General features: G+C 31.8%; 1 protein-coding gene across 1 annotated transcript; it reads right to left on the reverse strand.

Annotated features, from left to right (window-relative positions):
- Nucleotides 1–1,003: 1,003 nt before the first annotated feature.
- LOC144837143 (uncharacterized) lies at nucleotides 1,004–19,395 on the reverse strand. Its single transcript, XM_078692153.1, has 19 exons — nucleotides 19,387–19,395; nucleotides 18,988–19,098; nucleotides 18,675–18,785; nucleotides 18,428–18,532; nucleotides 17,463–17,576; nucleotides 17,137–17,247; nucleotides 16,564–16,668; nucleotides 15,511–15,595; nucleotides 9,898–10,427; nucleotides 8,365–8,499; nucleotides 7,823–7,964; nucleotides 5,826–5,855; nucleotides 5,188–5,247; nucleotides 4,237–4,752; nucleotides 3,098–3,142; nucleotides 2,492–2,605; nucleotides 2,160–2,258; nucleotides 1,730–1,754; nucleotides 1,004–1,007 (listed from the first exon to the last, which is right to left on the reverse strand). The coding sequence occupies exons 1-19, from the start codon at nucleotides 19,393–19,395 to the stop codon at nucleotides 1,004–1,006; spliced, it is 2,451 nt and encodes an 816-aa protein (XP_078548279.1).
- Between the last annotated feature and the right edge of the window lie 310 nt (nucleotides 19,396–19,705).

Genomic DNA, 19,705 nt, shown 5'->3' on the forward strand with positions numbered 1-19,705 from the left:
TCCTTGAGGGGAAATTTATTTTTTTTTTACAAATGGTTCTTTATAAAAGAGGGGAATGGAGAGTGGATTGTGATAATGACCCTTGGATGGCCATCTTTAATTTAACACCCTCTAAACCTCTAGTCATTCATCATCGTGAAAAAAACTCCCATTTTGTTTCACATATTTTTCATTTTACATCTATCTTTGATATTCTTTATACAAGGGCTGTTAACAGTGTCTTTCCTTGTGATCTATTGTTCTTGTTGGGAAATTTCAGAATAGCGTGCTCTCTGTCCGTCTGCTGCTGCGTATGTTGACTGAGTACAAGACTTGGTGACTTTCTTATTCACACACCAGATACAGCCACCACCAACAGTTACCAACAATCCAATACCATTGCCAATTCTTGCTGCTAAGCCGTCATATATAATAATTAAGATGACAAAGGTTGCGAATAGAATAAACCATGTTATAGTAACTATCAACCAGTGATCTGTAACAATGAGAAAAAGTTTCATAGAATTTATGAAATTTATGCTTATCTTTCTAGAAATATTCTTGAGAGCTTTCAAGATTCTTCCATTAAGAGTTTTTCTTAACATTTCTAACAATTACACAATTTCTATCTATATATTTTATATTTTTTGCAAATGCATTTATATGTAAAAGGTAGAAAAATATAGTTCTTATAAATTGCAACTACAGTAGGTTACAATAAAAAAACAAGGTTGTAATCTAAAAAAAAATGAGACTCTGAACTTAAAAAATAGAATAGTTAAATACCTTTTAAAAACTTCCAAAAACGTCTCCTTTGACTGGAAATAAAAATGTACACAAATTATTAGTCAAACTCTAAAAAACTAACAATTATTGATGAAAGTTAGGCCCTTTCATTCATACGCACGTACATACAAACATCTATACATATGCATGTATGGATGTTTGTTAGCACGATAGCGCCTACAATTTTCAAGTTATCATTCATTTTCGGTGTAGATAGGTATATACTTTGAGAACATGCTTACCTAAAATTAAGGAAAATTAATAATTTCACAGATAACATAAATTATATTATTTTTAGACCAGCTAGTGTTAAAAAGCCGGCGAGCAGTCTTAAAGTAACAATGTAAACTGTACGGGCAAAATTTTTTTTCCATTTTTGTATAAGAGGTAAGAGTTATTTGTGATTTGTAATTTTAAAACATAATTTGATTCAAGGTTTAGGTTTTTTAATACGAGTAGTTATATACCATGGGTAAAGGCAGGGGCGCCGCAAATCAGCATGCCTTCAAGACACTCCTCACTCGTTCTGGTCAATCTTGATTTAAGAAAGGTCATTAATATTGCACTACCGGAGTTTGCATTAAAAATTATTTAAACAAATTATAAACCCCAGCAAGATTTGAAACATGTAAAGCTAATACCTAAAGCAACAAAACGTATCTTTCAACATGCTCCCTCAGTGGCAATATTTTGCCAAGTACTTTACTCAGTTTCTGAATGCTTTCATATATTTATTGATTTTTTGATTATAATCAATAAATAGAACATACAAAACCAGCAGCCAGTTGTTTGTTTGTTTACTGAATTAAACAGTATGAAAAATAAACATACTGATTGAAAGCAATATCTTTTTCACTATCCTCCTAGGGTATACACATAATTAGTTTGCTTCAAAGTACAAAGTTAAAACAAAAAGTGATAAAATGTCAAATAAAAGTGTTGGTGTAACTCAATAAACACTTACCTATGATTTTCTGGCTGCTCTGGATCTGAAATAAAAAGAATTAAATATTGTGAACAAAATAAACATTTACTTATTTAAAATACAATTGAAACTATAACCTGATCAACCAATATAAACAAAAATGTATTTGTATATTATTTACTACATTGTATGTTCTCTATTTTTTAAACCTCCTATTGTTAATGTCATGTTGTTGTTTTTTCTTGGCAATAAATGAATGAATGAAATTATGATACTAGCCTAATTAGTATGAACAAAATTAAAAGCGAATACTACTTTATATTTCTGTTTATAAAGACTTGTTTTTGTTGAATAAATGTTGAAATAAAAAAAAGGATATGAAAAAGAATTTAGCTGAAATCCATTCTATAAAATCACATTTAAAGTTATTTTAACCATAATAACACAACTAATATTTTATGAGACTCACCACTCTCTGGGTCAGGTTTAATTTCCTGTTCCACTACTTGTGTTTGAAATTCATCACTAAGAGTATCTGATGAAACCGATGGAAATTGCTTTGTCACTTCTGGTCAATAAAAATATCCAGAAAAGACAGTTATTGTTAGCATACGTTGAACAGTATATTAAAGGCCATCTTAAGACTGAGCTTTTTATTTTTTTATATAATTATGTTTAAATAATAAATGTCTATGTTCATCATTCTCTATTGTTCAACTTGGCAATTGACTTGACTTGTGTCACTGTTGTGTGGTGATGAAATAAAATACAAAGTAAATTAATTTATGATCCTTAACTCACCACTCTTTGCTTCAAGTTTTGTTTCCTGTTCCTCAATCATCAGTTTCTTCATTTGTGTATGAGATTCCTTATTAACAGTACTCTGTGAATCTGATGTTAATTGCTTTGTTACTTCTGTTCAACAAAGATACAGAAAAGACAGTTATTTATACATTACACATTTAAATGACGCTTTTTAATTTTTTATGAGTTATACATGTTGAAATAAATGACTGTCTATGTTCATCATTTTATATTCATTTTGGATAGTAACCTTACTATACATGTTCTTCTAAAATGTATACAGTTTGAATAACTCAAGATGTGCTACAGTTATTATTTTATGTCTATTTATTTATGTTATATTCTAAAATGTAACCACTTAGATGATTAACCTCTGGAATCAAGCAATAGATCATACCTTGTTGATCAATAAATTATTATAATACCCAAACATTTACATTTATTCAGCGAAATTGTTTTTGTTGAGTTAAAGCTAAAACAGATAGTTTAATAATAATAATGCTTGGTTTTTAACAGGGGTGAACGGTTCAATTTTGGTTCAACAAAATGTCGATTTTTTGTATTTATATGCATGTCTGTATCATTACCACCAAAGCATCATACCTTGTTCACTGGCTTGTGTAGTAGTCTCTGTATCATCTTGCTTATCTGTGAAGATGTAAGATTTGTTGGAATATTGTAATAATTTCATGTCAATATGTGTGGTATCACTATCATCTATCATTAAATCAACTTGGTGACATTAATAATACAAGAAGCTATTGTCTGTTTTTAATTTTTTTTTCAAATACAATTAGCATAAAGAATGAATATTATTTCTCAGCAAAATGTCCATTTTTCATTCAAGGCAGCACCCGGGGGGGTCACTTGTATATAAACCAAACGGGGGGGTGCAGCAGCCACTTCAAGACATGAGGCACTTGCGCTACCTGTTTTACTGAAAAATACCACGGACTTGAACTACCATTTACCAAAATCCAGTGTCGGTTAAACTACCTGTTAAAATATTCGAGCCATATAAAAAGACGGCAGAAACAAGGCCACACCAGAGAGGGCGCAATATTTGTACTGGTTCCCGGCATGATCTGCGCATGGCCAAAGAGACCACCGTTCATCAAAAAACGTGACGTGTTTTGACAAGAAGTTTATCGCGCGTCCGATATCCGAGGTGCAATTGTGTGTCGTGAACGATCGATGATCAAGAGTGGTCACAGTTGAATGATTTTGTCCTAGGCCGGCCGGCCCGCTGGCTAGCTATCTGGCTGAACTCTATTCAAAGGTATTTTATAGCGATGGGCCCCGCGATGGGCTTTTTATAGCCGGGCTTAGGCCTATAGATAGCATCCAGTATGCTAAAATCCCTGCAAAATTTGGCGATAAATCATGCCATTTTGACACGGGTGGGCGGGCCAGGGACTTAAACTACTAATTTCACCCTGTCATTTCCTACACTTGTGCTACCAACTCTCCATATTTTCCCACACTTGTGCTACCAGGCCCTCGAAAATATACCCGTAAATGCGGCACCTCCCCGTATGGAAATATTTAAGAGTGACCCCCCCGGGAGGCAGCAACATACTAAACCATATGGTCTGATCTGATGTGAGAAAATGTATTGTACTTTTAGTATTTTCTTATCAATACAGAATGTCAGTGTAAAATAAAGACCACCAGCAAAATATTTTTACTAACAACACCGAGAGACAATTTTGTTTGCATAATACAACAAATATTGTACATACCAAGTATCTTCTTAGGAATTGGTCCAAGAAAGTTAGCAAAAACCTTTCTTTGTGATTCCTCTACTAATTTGTTGTTCTTCTCCAATTCAAATGTAACATCCCAAATGGTTTTTGATTCCAATTCATAAAAAGTAATAATGTGATCGAGTTCATTTGGGTCAAACTCTGTCAATGCTTTGCACAATCTTTTCCTATATGGGGACAACTTATGTTTATCAGTATTTTGAACATTGTCGTCTCTCATATACTGTTCTACAACATTTTTAGCTTCCTGGATTTCTGATAATTCTGCAATATTTAGCAAAAGACCAACATCAGTTGGTTTGATATATCCTTTCTCAGAGAGTTCATTGAAATAATCATTTGCTATGCAATCTCTATTGCCAAGGACCTGTAATGCAATGTGCTCAGAGAGACAACATCTCAAAAAATGACGTCTTTTCTGATACTTCATAAATACTTTACTGAGATCATAATTTAACTTCTTGAACTTGTCTTCCAATGGATTTCTTGTTTCTGCAACAAACAATTATATTATTATTGAGTAACCATAACCTTTAACTAAACATATCACTAATAAACATCAACTTCAACAAATATGTTCAAAACACATTTAAATGTAACCATTTTAATGTTATTATATAATATATTATATGTATATTATTACGCCATGTGATTTCTAAGGATACATTGTGCAAAACTATGACAGCACTGACAATGATAAAAAAAAACTTTTATCAACTAAAACTCAAAGTAAGTCATGTCTCAGGTTCAATTTACAGTCAGTCAGATAGATTTATCAATATAATTTACACAATTCCAGTCTATGTTCATGGGGATAGTAGGTCACATATTAAGACATTTCCGGTGCCTATTTTTAAAATAAGCATAAATTTATTCTATATATTTTTCTAAATGTAAGTAGTACTGTAACTAAAGAGTGAATATTACCTTGCTTAATGCCTAGGTTTGATTCACCTGTACCAGAAGACACACCTATACTGGAAGGACCTGTACCGGCATGTGATAAAACAAATTAAACATAAAATACTTAAAGCTAAAAATTACATTCAATACTTTTGCTATAATGTATCTTGGTTTAAAATTCCCTTTCTCATAGGCGTGCTGGCAAAATGCTGGTATAGATGCCTGCAACATTGCCAGTGCTCACCATATAACTATTCACATTGGCCAGGAATATAACCAAGGTCAAGTAATAGTGCCAGGCCAAATGGTACTTAAGGCTGCCCTTTATTGTTTAATTTTCCATAGAAATGGTGGAGAATTAAATTCTACAAATTGTAGTCGGCTTTTTTGTTTGTTCATGTACTACATGATATGACCTTATGGCCTTATCACGTTGAAACACCGGTTTTCTTGTCTGATAACAAAAGTTAAGCAACGTTGGACCCGGTTGGAGCTTGAACGGGAGACCGTCTGGGAGTTGGGGTCCCATCAAGCATTTAAAATCAGACTGCTGGCAGCCCCTGCATCTAGTATCTGCTTTAGACATATTGGCTCATGCCTTTCCTCTGGTCAAGGTGAAAACAGACTTAATCTACATCATTACCATAATTAATAAAACATACCTAGATTTGGTCTTGATGTCTCAACATCACCTATAACAAATAAAATATATAATTATTATTTCAATAAAAAAATTTAAAATTTGATATAGAAAAACTTGACCAGTGATATTATACTGGAAATTAAATAATATAAAAAAAATTAAGATGAGGAAATCAGTGAGAATAAGAAAAAAAAACAATCCAACCAATACTCAACATAAGAATCTTCTGCTTGATAGGCAGACATCCTACTACCCTTAGACTACTGGAAATTGTATGGTACAGTATTGGACAATGTCCTTGATGCTCCTCATCTTGTGTTATATCAATTTACAAATAGGTCTTCAAAATGATACGTTTAGGCCTATATATATCAAGCAGAAGGTTCCGGGTTCGATTGTCGGTTTGGGCGACTTTTTCTCATTCTCACAGATTTCCTCATCTTTATTGTTTCCAATTAATTGATTAAATTTCAGTACATCGCCGGGCAGTTTAGAATTCATGTTCTGTGCCTGATGTATTTATATATATAATAGATTCTCTTAGGAGATCCCACTTCATGAATAAAATACTAAAAGATGAGGGCGTATCAATTTGATCTGTGATGCGTGGGCGTACAAGTGAGGGACTAATGCTGTTCTGCTGTACCACGCCGAGAGTATTAGAGAGTAGCTATCTAATCGAATTTGAACAATACCTTGAAAGCCCCAGTGGTCTAATGGTTAGGCTGCATATCAAGCAGAAGGTTCCGGGTTCAAATTTTGGTCGAATTAATTTTTTTCTCATTCTTCCAGATTTCCTCATCTTTATTGTTCAAATTAATTAATCAAATTTTAGTATATCACCGGGTGGTTTAGAATTCATGTTCTGTTTTGGGCAAACACATACACATCCACTCTACATAAACTTAACATTCTTTAAAAAAATGCTATCAGGATTATATCTGGCTCTCCACCCCACCCCGCTCACATTTATCCCCCCTGTTCTGTAATTTAAATTTACTCGAATTTGAAGATATAAACTTGTGCCAACAAGGCTCATTTGTATATTCAGCCTTAAACACAGCACTACCCTTTCAATTTAACCAAATATTTATCCTAAACCATTCACTACATAACTATTCTACTCGACGTTGTAAAATAAATATACCTAATCATAACATCCACTTCAAACACAATATTTTATATTCAGGACCTACATTCTTCAATAAATTACCACAAAACCTCTTAAACTCTATTTCTCGTAATTCTTTTACTTCAAAACTTAATTTCAAGTTACTAGATTTAACAAAATGTTGTTCCTGTTTCGTTATTTGCTGCTTAATTTATATACATTTTATCAATTTTCCCCCCCTTTTTTTTGTTTACTTTTTTATAAAATATTATTATTGCATATAATGTAATCAAAACATATCTTTACCCCATCTATTTTTTCATAAAATTGTTACTATGTCACTTTATTTTATGCTTTAGGCTTCATAGGGATCAAGCCTTCTTTCAATGTTACTTTGTCATATCAGGGAGTTGTTAATTACAACTCCCTGGTCATATTATGTATCTCCTTTTATTTTGTTACTATGTCAGACTCATTGAAAGTAAATAAATGTTTAAATGCAAAATACAGGTTATGGCCTGGGTCTTATCACTAGGACACCAGCCTTTTTTCAGAAAATTAAGAATCTTGGCTAGGCCTAAGCTACACACTTAACCTGGCCTAACCTGTGTACTTCCACCGGAATAGGACGATGGATGAGTGCTACTATAGAGATTACAAGATCAGATCCCAAGATCATACGTTCACTGGCACAATAACATGGCCACTTAATCTAAAAGTTCTTATATCTGTCAAAAAAACAGTCGACTACGACCCATGTGGACGTGACTGCCGTGTGCATGTTAACTCAATCTAAAAGTTCCTAACAATGGGTGGTTATTATCTGATTATCGTTTTTTGAATACAACATTTTAATTATTACAATATCATTCTAAATTTAGACTTGTTGCATTTTTAATACTTACAATTCACTTCCACTGGATCAATATCATTTGACTCTTGTGACAGTGATATTGTTGCCTTTAGGACTTTTACTGATGAATTACCTCTTCTTAAAAGAAATTTCTTGGATGGTCCTGTACGCCATAGGTTTTCCGCCTTGACATTCTAGGAAAACAATGAAGTCATACTCAGATATATTATATTAAATTATTATATTACTATTATATTATATTATAAGGCATTGTAGTTAAATTGATTGTTGTGGTGAATAAATATTATACTATTTTTTTTTTATACTGGTAATGCTTTCATTTTTTCTCTCAATAAGAAATCTAAAAAAATGTGTGTGTATCCTCCAAAGAACTAATCACAATTTTGTATTCCAAGAACTTAGTATCATGGACCAGTATGCTTAATTGGATAGCAATGGATTTTTGTTTATTAATGATCAAGTTATGTCGTATTACATCAAATTTAACGCATATTCTTTACCATGGCAACTTCCAGTACTAAAAATATTGTGATTATTCATATGATTATAAAATTATAAAACAAATATTCTTACTTCTTCATCCTTCTGAACTTTCCATTCCTGTTTTGATACTGCTACAGTAATGTTCATGTCCTTATACATGACAAGTATATTTTCATATGCTATTAAAGGCTGCTCACCAATTTGTATGTGGTCTTCTTCAATCATCTGAAATATGTATATACTTATAGTAGTAGTATACAGATATATTTGTAGTGTTTTTTGTCTCTTAATTATCTGAGGGAAGTGTACATCATCACTTCTTCACAGCATATTTTATAATTATTAGGAATCAATTCAATTACATGATTTATCAATACCTTAATTTTTAAAATAATTTTAACTGTAAGTACAGTAATGTTAATCAACTGAAAAGTAACAGTAACTTCACTCTTTGCAGAGGTGTTCTTATAAATATGGAACGTAGTGCATGAAACCATGTGAGGGAAGTTTGTTCCAGAGTTTTATCACTCTTGCATAAAAAAATTGTGTCAATTCGTAAATATATAAGTGACCTTGTGTGTAATGGGCCCTAGATTCAGGATTGGAGATATTGAAGAAACGCTGAAATTCAATATTTTTAATCTTGGTTTAGAGATGTTGTTACATTTTTCCTGGATAAAAACTGATTGAAAAGGCTTATTAAACAAATCACCAATCTCTTGATTTGAAGTAGTAAAGGTTTCATTTATTTTTTTTAATGAGCAATATCAGGTTTAATAGAACAGTTACTTAAGGTTTTTTTTTAATATTAAGAGCACTATCTCTCTCAAAATGGTACTTAGGTGAACGAATTGCTGCCACTGATGAATTTTGGTGGGGGTTGGATTAGGCCTGTCTAGTTTTGAATTTTGCCATTAAGCGGTGATAATTATTATTTACACATTTCATGAATTCAAACTTGAATGTACTAAGAATATCATTGACCAAAGTGTTTTAATCACCGAGGTAGCCGTGATTTACAAAATTTATTATGCTCCACGAATAAGTGTGATTAATTAAACGAAATCAGTTGATACGGTTGGCCGGCTGTCGAGACTAAACACTGTAATTTGGTAGCTCTGCATAGTATTTGTAGATCCAACCATTGCGTTACACAACAGAGGAGGTTGCATAGTTGATACGTGATGTAACAACTCATGAAAAATGGCTCTCAAATTACTGTTACTTTTTGCTTCAAGTTCAGGCGAAGAGTTATAGCCTATTGTGTGCATCTCATCAAGAAACATCAGTCAAATGTGAGCATATACCATTCAGCGCTTTCGGGGGAGATACGTAAAATTATGAAACTAATTTAGTAGCATTAATATATACTGTAGATGCATGTTTTAGATTCGTGTAATTGTACAAATAATGGCATTTGGTGAATAATGAAATGTTATGTTCAAATCAATCATCTCATTGTTTCTACCATTACACTTACAAACATTCATTATTTATGTACTATTGCACACCATGTGACCCACAATCATCCATTCAAATAGCAGGAATTTATTGAGGTATTATATTATCCAATTTATTAGTACATTATTCAAATACAGTTTAAAAACAAATTATAGCAATTACCTTTTTATCTGATGGCTTACAAAATCTTGTTAGGAGTTGATATTCATCATTTGCAAGCATCTTTCCAAAAACTCCTAACAACATTTTTTTCTTACCAATCAAATTCCCTAGATGACCCACTAGTGTATACAAAGAGAAATGTTTTAAAGTTACATAACATCGACCGCTGTTTAAAGTAAAATGTACATCGTTTTCCTTATTTTTCAATCCTATTTGTTTCCATTCATCTTGAATGCGATCTTTGACAAGTAGAGTGAATTCCCAATTCTCTTCATTTACAGCATCGTGTGGAAATGACAATGAAATGGGCTTTTTAAAGCTGGTGCCTTCTGGTCCACATTTAACAATAGGTGATATAATGGTTTCACGAGGATGAGATACAGGCATGTCTGTTTCCTCAAAACAATTTACTAGTGATACTTTAACGTTCTCCCCTTCAATTGCTTCAGAATTGATCTCTAACTTTATGTCTGTCTCCTTAAGATGAAACGTTCCACCAGAAGATCCCACAATTACTTCCATCAAATGATCTGCCGAATAAAAATCTACTGTAAGATATTACTTTGTTGTTTTAGTCATTACTAAAATTGCATTCGTTTTGTTCCTTTCCCTAAATTTATTTCAACTTGATGTATCATACTGTGTTTATTTATATCATGGAGGAACTATTGTTCCATGGTTATATCTATACCATAGTTACGTAACAAAAATAGTTGTGGCAACAACACCATGCCAGCTTATTAATAATTATATGAGAAGCAAGTAAAATAATAAACAATAATCATTATATTGGAGATAATTACACTGTGTTTTTATTATGTTGTAACATTTCATACTAGGATAGCCTTTAATTTTATTCAATATTTATTCTTATAATTCCATTGCACATTTTCCACATCTGCAATCATATCTATGCATGTAACACATTGTAATGGTTAATTGTCTACATTGACAAGTACCCTAGCAGAACAATTACATACAGTATAATAAATTATTATTGTACACACATCAGGCTCACTATAACTGAGATAGGTACCACTTTTTGAGGTAGAAATTCTCCAATGGTTTTTTATACTAGTTTTTGACGACAAATCAGAATATGAGAGGTAAATGTAACCAGAGAACTTTCGCATGTGTGCTCTTTAAAAAAAATGTTTTCCCAAACTCTTGTTTGCAAAACTTTATTATCCTGTGGATCTATTGTACAATGTACATTTTGTGCATTATTTACTTATTTATTTATTTGCATATTAGTTTTTTCCATTATTTTTAATAAAAATTCAATATAAATCAACAGTAGTATTTTATGACTTTAATACTTGTTTGCAAATGTTTTTTGCTCAATGAACTTTCAGTGAGAAAGTTTTATTCACTAGTAGTAAGCCAAAGACTGTTTTGGTCTTGTTTTGTATGCAACAATAATGAATTGTTGGTCTTCACATAAAATATGATCTATAGATATACATTGATTGATATATCGACAGTCCTGTTTTAGAAGGATAGTAGAAGACTTGGAAACTTAAATATAATCATACAACATACATCAGTTCTTATGATTCTTAAACTCACCATTCTGTTTTTTAACCTTTAGTTTCTCAAATTGTGTTTGCTCACTAACAGGACTTAGTAAATCTTAAAAATTACCAAACAAAAATACATATATTTATTAGGCCAAGTGGGACATACAATCTCCAAAAGTGCAATTTCTAGCTTTCTAGGTGTAATTTTCTTGACACAATTATGTAACATTGAAAATTCAGGCTTAAGTCGCTTCCCACACCCCACCCAACCTAAAGTTTTTACCTCTTTCTACATACAGACAAAACGTTACGTCATTTTGTTTACCGACCAGCAGAAAACTACTACTGGGTGCTATTTTATCATGAATTTTATGTGCTGTCCAGCCCGAATAATGTCCAACCCACGTATTGAAATGTGTCATTTGATGAATATTGTTTGTTTGTTTTATTAAATTTTCCACACACAACAAATAATACAGTAGTACATTCTAATAAAACATAGATTAATTATAAATTGAATGAAGAGAAACATTAGTGTGGATGGAGGTCAAATAAGTTAAAGAACTTTAAAGCTGACCCCCATTTCAAACATTATACATACATTTAATTATAAAAATGTAGTAAAAGATAAAAAAAATTAATAAATAAACAGAGTAGTATTCGGATATGGAATAAAAATAAATAAATAAATGTCGGCCAACTTAGTTTAATATTAAGTAATACAAATTTATAAATTACTATAATATTTAAATATTTATTATAATGTTATAAACTTTTTCATTACTCATTGTGCAATTTGGGATTGGACCGTTCTAAAGGTGTTTACCACCTGTTGGTCACATCCTTCAGTGAATGTACTCTGTTCTTTTTATATGTTATGTCTTTTTCTTTCTTTGTATGTACATTTTTGTGAGAATTTTAATAAATAAAAATAAATAAAATAAATAAAAGCATATCTGCTTATTGAGATATATAACATCATGGCACAGATTATAATAAATAATAATAACATTAACAATATAATGGAAGTGTAATCGATACATTATTTGTAAACAAAAGAAATACAAAGGCCAAATAAATCAGATTGATCATGGCAATTACTCACCATATGCACAGACCGGAGATTTCTTGAGGTTATATTTGAAAATAACAATGGATGGTTTGTTTTTTTAATTTTATCGAGAGAGAATACCAAAGCTTGGGACCAGTATATAAAACAGAATTACATCTAAGGTTTGTTGTAAAAACTGACCTGGGAAAAATATTGTAATACATTCGTGTGTGTTCTAGAAGAGGAATTCTCAGCAAAAACATGTACATCCAAAGAGACTCTACTTAGGTGTAGGTATTGCAATTATAATACATGATGATTTAGTCAATGCTAATTAGAGTAACAATTAAATTGGCATAATTAATTTCACATCTACTAAATGGTGCTATATACCTTAAGTTTTAAAACGAGAGAGCATACAGCACAATATAAAGTTGGAACATCCTCAGGATAATTCGCCATAAGTTTAAAGTGTTTTTCAACAGCACAATGCATGGATACTGTACATATGCACAATATTTACAGTCAAGCTCATCTCATATTACTAGTGTGAGGAAATGTTAAAAAATTCATCAAAGCATTTGTAGTCAGGTCCTCATGTATGAAAATATTGACCCTTGACCTTGACTCGTACTGTATCTTAAAAACGGCTGAAATTTTAAAATGGTCTCAAATTGCTCAGAACTTATATATTTATATTTATTGTAATGCAATATTTTTTATAAAAAATGTCCGGAAGCAAAGTTATTGACCTTTGACATAGAGAAGAGCTTACAAGGATTTTTATTCAGTAGTCTCTGGTCATATCTCCATAACCCTTTTGGTCTATTGACAAGATATTGGTATCAAAATACTCGGAATAAATATATTTATATTCGTTGTAACAGAACATTTTTACTAAATGTAACCGGAAATGCTATTTTTCTTTACTAGTGACACTTGACCTTGACTCGCACTGTATCTAAAAATCGGCTGGTCATGGAAATTTAAAAATGGTCTCAAATTGCTCAAACTATACATATTTATATTTATTGTAATGCAATATTTTGTAAGAAAATGACCGGAAGTAAAGTTATTCACCATTGACATAGAGAATAGCTATTTACATTACAAGGATGGATAAATATTGGTCAGATGTTTTGGCCCTACTCCGACGTAATTTTCACTTTTACTAAGAATACATCATTAATACTTCAGTAATGTGGGACTCGCAACAACCTCCTGATAAATAGCCTGACTAGGATAATTATGTTATGCATTCAGTTCTTTTCTAAACTCACATATTTTCAAATATTGTTTTCAATTGCCATTTTGAACCTCTATAAACGTATTAATTGAAGATTTCTGATTTAGCTAAAATTAGTAAATGTCAGAGTGAGATTTGATGGTAGTTATAACCTATATTATTAGGAAGGTATCTTGCAGATTTGTTTTGCCCATGACTGGTTTTCATTTATATGCTCGTCTGATACATTGCCATCTAATCTAACACAAATGAACCAGCTTGGCTTGATGTAGATGACCCAATAACAGTGAATAAAAGATTGTAATTAGTTTGAATGTAAAGAAAAAAAATGTATTTAAATAGTGCTCTTTTCCCGGACCAGACTTTGTGAGCAAAGTCTAGTTGTGGACTCCCTGAAATGAAAATGAAACTAAATACATTTAGTAGCTTAAAGGAGATAAAATTAAACATCAAAAATCACTTCTAACAATCTCACTCCTTGGCTTGGCTATATGACTCACAAAATGGCAGTCAATATTAGTATTGAAAGATTGCTTCTCATATCTCGAAACATCTAAAAAGAAAACCCAAGGAACGTCTAACCACGTAATAATGTATGGCCGGCAGCAGTTCCATTTATGAGAAACCTCCATATATGAAAATATTTCAAGAACAAGCATTAAAGGTACAAAAGTTAAAGAATCTCTCTCACTCCTTGATGGTCTTAATGGCAATAAGGATGCCGACACAATAAATGCATAGTACTGATGTAATTAAAGATGTTTTAATCAAGAAAAAATGTAAAAAGTATAGCAATTAACATTTCAGGAAAAGTGCAGGAAGAATCAATTTGGATACGTCATTTTATTGAAGTGAATGGGAGGAAAATGAATACAGTGCAATGAAGTTCTGCTGTAATTTTTACTATTGTCCAAAGTTGTTTACTTAGATAAATGTGCTTACTTACACAATAAAGTATATACTATTTATATATAAAAACTAAATATGTGATTAGAAATTAAATATTCCCTACCACAAACAATACATGCTCAAATAGATAAATGCTTATATACATAAAGTTCATGTTTATTAGGTCAAAGGTCAATAACTTTACTTCCGGTCATTGTTGCATTAAAATAAATATAAATATGTATGGTCTGAGCAATTTGAGACCATTTTTAAATTTCTATAATTAGCCGTTTTTTAGATACAGTTCGAGTCAAGGTCAAGGGTCAATAGTGCTGAAAAATACCATTTCCGGTTCTTGTAAGCTATTCTCTATGTCATTAATTTTGCTTCCAGACATTTTTTAACAAAATATTGCATTACAATAAATATAAATATATAAGGTCTGAGCAATTTGAGACCATTTTTAAATTTCTATGACCAGCCGTTTTTAAGATACAGTACGAGTCAAGGTCAAGAGTCAATAGTACAGAAAAATAGCATTTCCGGTTGCATTTAGTAAAAATGTTCTATTACAACGAATATAAATATAGATATTCCGAGTATTTTGATACCGATATCTTTTCAATAGACTATAGGGTTATGGAGATATGGCCATTTGGTCGCCATTTTGAACTTGGGGCTGTTACCATGGTTACGGGATCGTGAAAATTTGTTGCCTAGTATTTTTGGTATCCTAGCACCATAATAAAGTAAAATCAAGTGAAATCTCACTTTGGGCATTAAAATCCTACGGAAATACACGAGGACCCTGACTATTAGGGGAAAAAAAGGAATCTCTGTTCATCGCAAATAAAAACAAAACAAAACCTGGTTGTCCCCAAAATTTTAATAATTAAAACTTCACTTACTTTCTAAGAAGTTTAAAATTTTACTTTTTGTTTTGTAATGAATATTCTTGTTATTTTGTAATGCAGAGACAAGTGTATTTCTTTCCTATTAAAAAAAAATGTGTTTAGTATTAGTAGTTTGAAGAATTATTATTGATATACAATATTTAATAACCGTATACATGATATAAACCGTACACACGATATAAACCGTATACATAATATAAACTGTATACACAATATAAACCGTATACATGATATAAACTGTATACACGATATAAACCGTATACATTATATAAACTGTATACATAATACATACAGTGTAGCATTGGGAAAATTATGTGATCCGCTTTTTATTCTAATTTTTAACATGATGTCATCAAAATGAAAACAAATGTTGAATATAAATGTGTGCTCTTGATAATCTATGATGCAAAAGATGAAAATCCGACTTTTTAAATACACCTGGCTATGTGATGATGGCAAACTTTTTACATGAATTCATATCTACAAATTAACAGTCCATAATAAGCAATTCAGAGATTGAATTATGCTGATTGATAATTGATTGAAAAGGGCAATAATATAATCTGGGTGGGGGGGGTGGGTGAGAATTGATGCTGGATAATCTCTCTATTAAATGTGATAAGCTATGACAAAAGAGACAAAAATTCTATATTTCATATTCAGGTTGCCATATGATAATATCACAACATCCAAAAGGTGACAATTTTGCATGAATTCATATCTACAACTTATCTGCTATACATAATAAGTTTAAGAGGGTAACCTTTGATCTTAAAGAGCTATAGTAGATTCAAAATAGGCATGATTTTGACAATATTTTGTAACGTTTTCAACTAGAAAGGAATCATCATCATAAAGTTTATATTGACAACAGACACTGTGTGAAATTATTTTTTTTAGTCAATACAAATAACAACCATTGCTGCTTAATTATGTGTTAAATAATCCTAATTGTCATTATTGATAAATGAGGACAAAATAGAATGGTTTACTGCAGCAGATCTATTAAATGTTAGCATATTACACTAGCAAATCCATAGAAATTACCTTATTTTGCAATGTTAACCAGGAGTCACGCAGTATTAGATACATCACTATTTTTAAGGTAGGGTATCCACTACTCAGATATACATGTAATGGAGTGTACCCATCCTGTAAAAGAATCATAATCATGAAGTTTATAAATGCTAACAACAGACATTATGTGAAATTGGGTTTTTAAAGTCAATACAAACAACCATTGCTGCTAAATAATGTGGTAAATAATCCTAATTGTCATTATTGATAAATAAGAACAAAATAGAATGGTTCACCACATTAGATCTATAGAATGTTAGCCTATTACACTAGCAAATCCCTGTACATTACCTTATTTTCCAATGTTACCGAGGAGCCAAGCTGTATGAGATATGTCACTATTTTCAAGGTAGGGTATGCACTACTCAGATATACATGTAACGGAGAGTACCCACGCTGGAAAGAAATCAATACTAAACTGCTAAATAATGTGGTAAATAATCCTAATTGTCATTATTGGTAAATGAGAAAAATATAGAATAGTTTACCACATTAGATCTTTAGAATGTTAGCCTATTACACTAGCAAATCCCTGTACATTACCTTATTTTGCAATGTTACCGAGGAGCCATATTGCATGAGACGCGTCACTATTTCCAAGTTAGGTGCTTCATATCCACTACTCAGATATTCATGTAACGGAGTGTCCCCATCCTGAAAAGGAATCATAATATTGAAGTTTATAAATACTGACAACAGACATTATGTGACATTGTTTTTTTTAGTCAATACAAACACCCATTGCTGCTAAATAATGTGGTAAATAATCTTAATTGTCATTATTGATAAATGAGAACAAAATAGAATGGTTTACCACATTAGATCTATATAATGTTAGCATATTACACTAGCAAATCCCTGGACATTACCTTATTTTGACATCTAACTGACCGTGCTCCACGTTCAATGAGACAAGTCACTATTTTTAAGGTAGGTGTTACAAATCTATTACTCAGATATAAATGTAACGGAGTGTTCCCATCCTGGAAAGGAATCATAATATTGAAGTTTACAAATACAGAAAGTATGTCAAATTGGCATTTGTTACTGCTAAATAATGTGAAAAATAATCATAATTGTCATTATTGATAAATGTGAACAAAATAGAATGGTTTACTGCAGCAGATCTATTAAAGCCTGTTTTCCTGTCGATCGTTAAGTTGTGTTAAGTTGTGCTGAGTCTCGTTGAATTGACATATTCAACGAATTTACAGGAAAAGGGGGTAACAAATCAACGTTACAAATCTTTAAAATCTCAAATCGTTAAAGTTGAAGCCAGTTCAACTTTAACGTTACGATCGTTAAAACTGACCAATCAAATGGTTCACAAATTACGTCATTGCAGTTTGTGAAAAAATAGGTACGCACTGAAATTTCTTGAATTTTTACAACGCGGCGATGTTTTTCACCTTTTTTGTACACTTTTAAGGTCTGATATTTAAAAAAAACAAGTGTAAGTCAAATTAAATTATAATATTAAACCAATTAAATTTAATGTTTGTCTAGTGTAAGCCTAGATTAAGATATCAACGAAAGCATGTCTTAGGCTGGGTTGAAGCATCAAAACCGGTAGCTTTTTCAATTTTCACGCGGGCCCGGCTGCGCGTGGCCGGCCTTGGTTTTGCAACACTTCACGTCCGCGTGTCCCAGAAACGCTCGAGAGAACCAAAAAACTATGAACGATCACATAAAAATGTGTAAATATTAGCGGTCCGACTCAATCATCGTCATCGCAATTTTATTTTCAACTTTAAGGATTTTAAACTTAACACAACTTAACAGGAAAACAAGCTTAAAAGTTAGCATATTACACTAGCAAATCCTTGTACATTACCTTATTTTCCAATGATACCGAGGAGCCAAGCTGTATGAGATATGTCACTATTTTCAAGGTAGGGTATGCACTACTCAGATATAAATGTAACGGAGAGTACCCACGCTGGAAAGAAATCAATACTAAACTGTAATGTGGTAAATAATCCTAATTGTCATTATTAATAAATGAGAACAAAATAGAATGGTTTACCACATTAAATCTTTAGAATGTTAGCCTATTACACTAGCAAATCCCTGTACATTACCTCATTTTGCAATGTCACCGAGGAGCCAAGCTGTATGAGATATTTCACTATTTCAAAGGTAGGTGCTTCACATCTACTAATCAGATATTCATGTAATGGAGTGTTCCCATCCTGGAAAGGAATCATAATTATGTGCTTATAAATACTGACAACAGACATTATGTGAAATTGGGTTTTTAAAGTCAATACAAACAACCATTGTGGTAAATAATCCTAATTGTCATTATTGATAAATGAGAACAAAATATAATGGTTTACCACATTAGATCTATATAATGTTAGCATATTACACTAGCAAATCCCTGTACATTACCTTATTTTGCAATGTAACTGGTGCTCCATGCTCAATGAGACAAGTCACTATTTTTAGGGTAGGTGTTACAAATCTACTACTCAGATATTCATGTAACTGAGTGTTCCCAATCTAGAAAGGAATCATAATATTGAAGTTTATAAATACTGATAACAGAAAGTGTCAAAGGCCCTGTTTCTGCTGCCAAGAAAATACCGTATTTTATACTGTATTTTTTGAATACCGTATATATACCGTATTTTTTTGGCAGCAGAAACTGCGCTCATAAAAAAAATACCGTATTTTGTATACCGTATTTTCCCCACAAAATTTGTGGATAAAATATGGTATTTACAAATTTATACCGTATTTTTTGTACCCTTTTCTGCTGCCAATAAAAAATACCGTATTTTTTTTTACCTGTGACATGAGGTCAACATCGTGTTTTTATTTTCTGTTGCTGTCAGCTGTTTTACACACGTGTATAGATATATTCGGCGAAAATGTGGAGCGAAGACGTCACAGTATTTACTATATAAATCTGTGTGGGGAAGGAGCGTGTGGGGAAGGAGCGGGTGGGGAAGCTAAAATGTCCGGCCAACTAAAAGGTAATAAAAGGGAAAACCACATTTATAAAGACATTTCTAAAAAAATAAAGCAGCAGGAGTACGGAATAGACTTGTCTCCAAAGCAAGTAAATTCAAAGCTGAAGAGCCTCCAAAGCAGTACAACATTGCAA

Source organism: Antedon bifida, chromosome 3 (assembly GCF_963402885.1).
Source record: "Antedon bifida chromosome 3, ecAntBifi1.1, whole genome shotgun sequence".
In the NCBI taxonomy this organism is placed as follows: domain Eukaryota; kingdom Metazoa; phylum Echinodermata; class Crinoidea; order Comatulida; family Antedonidae; genus Antedon; species Antedon bifida.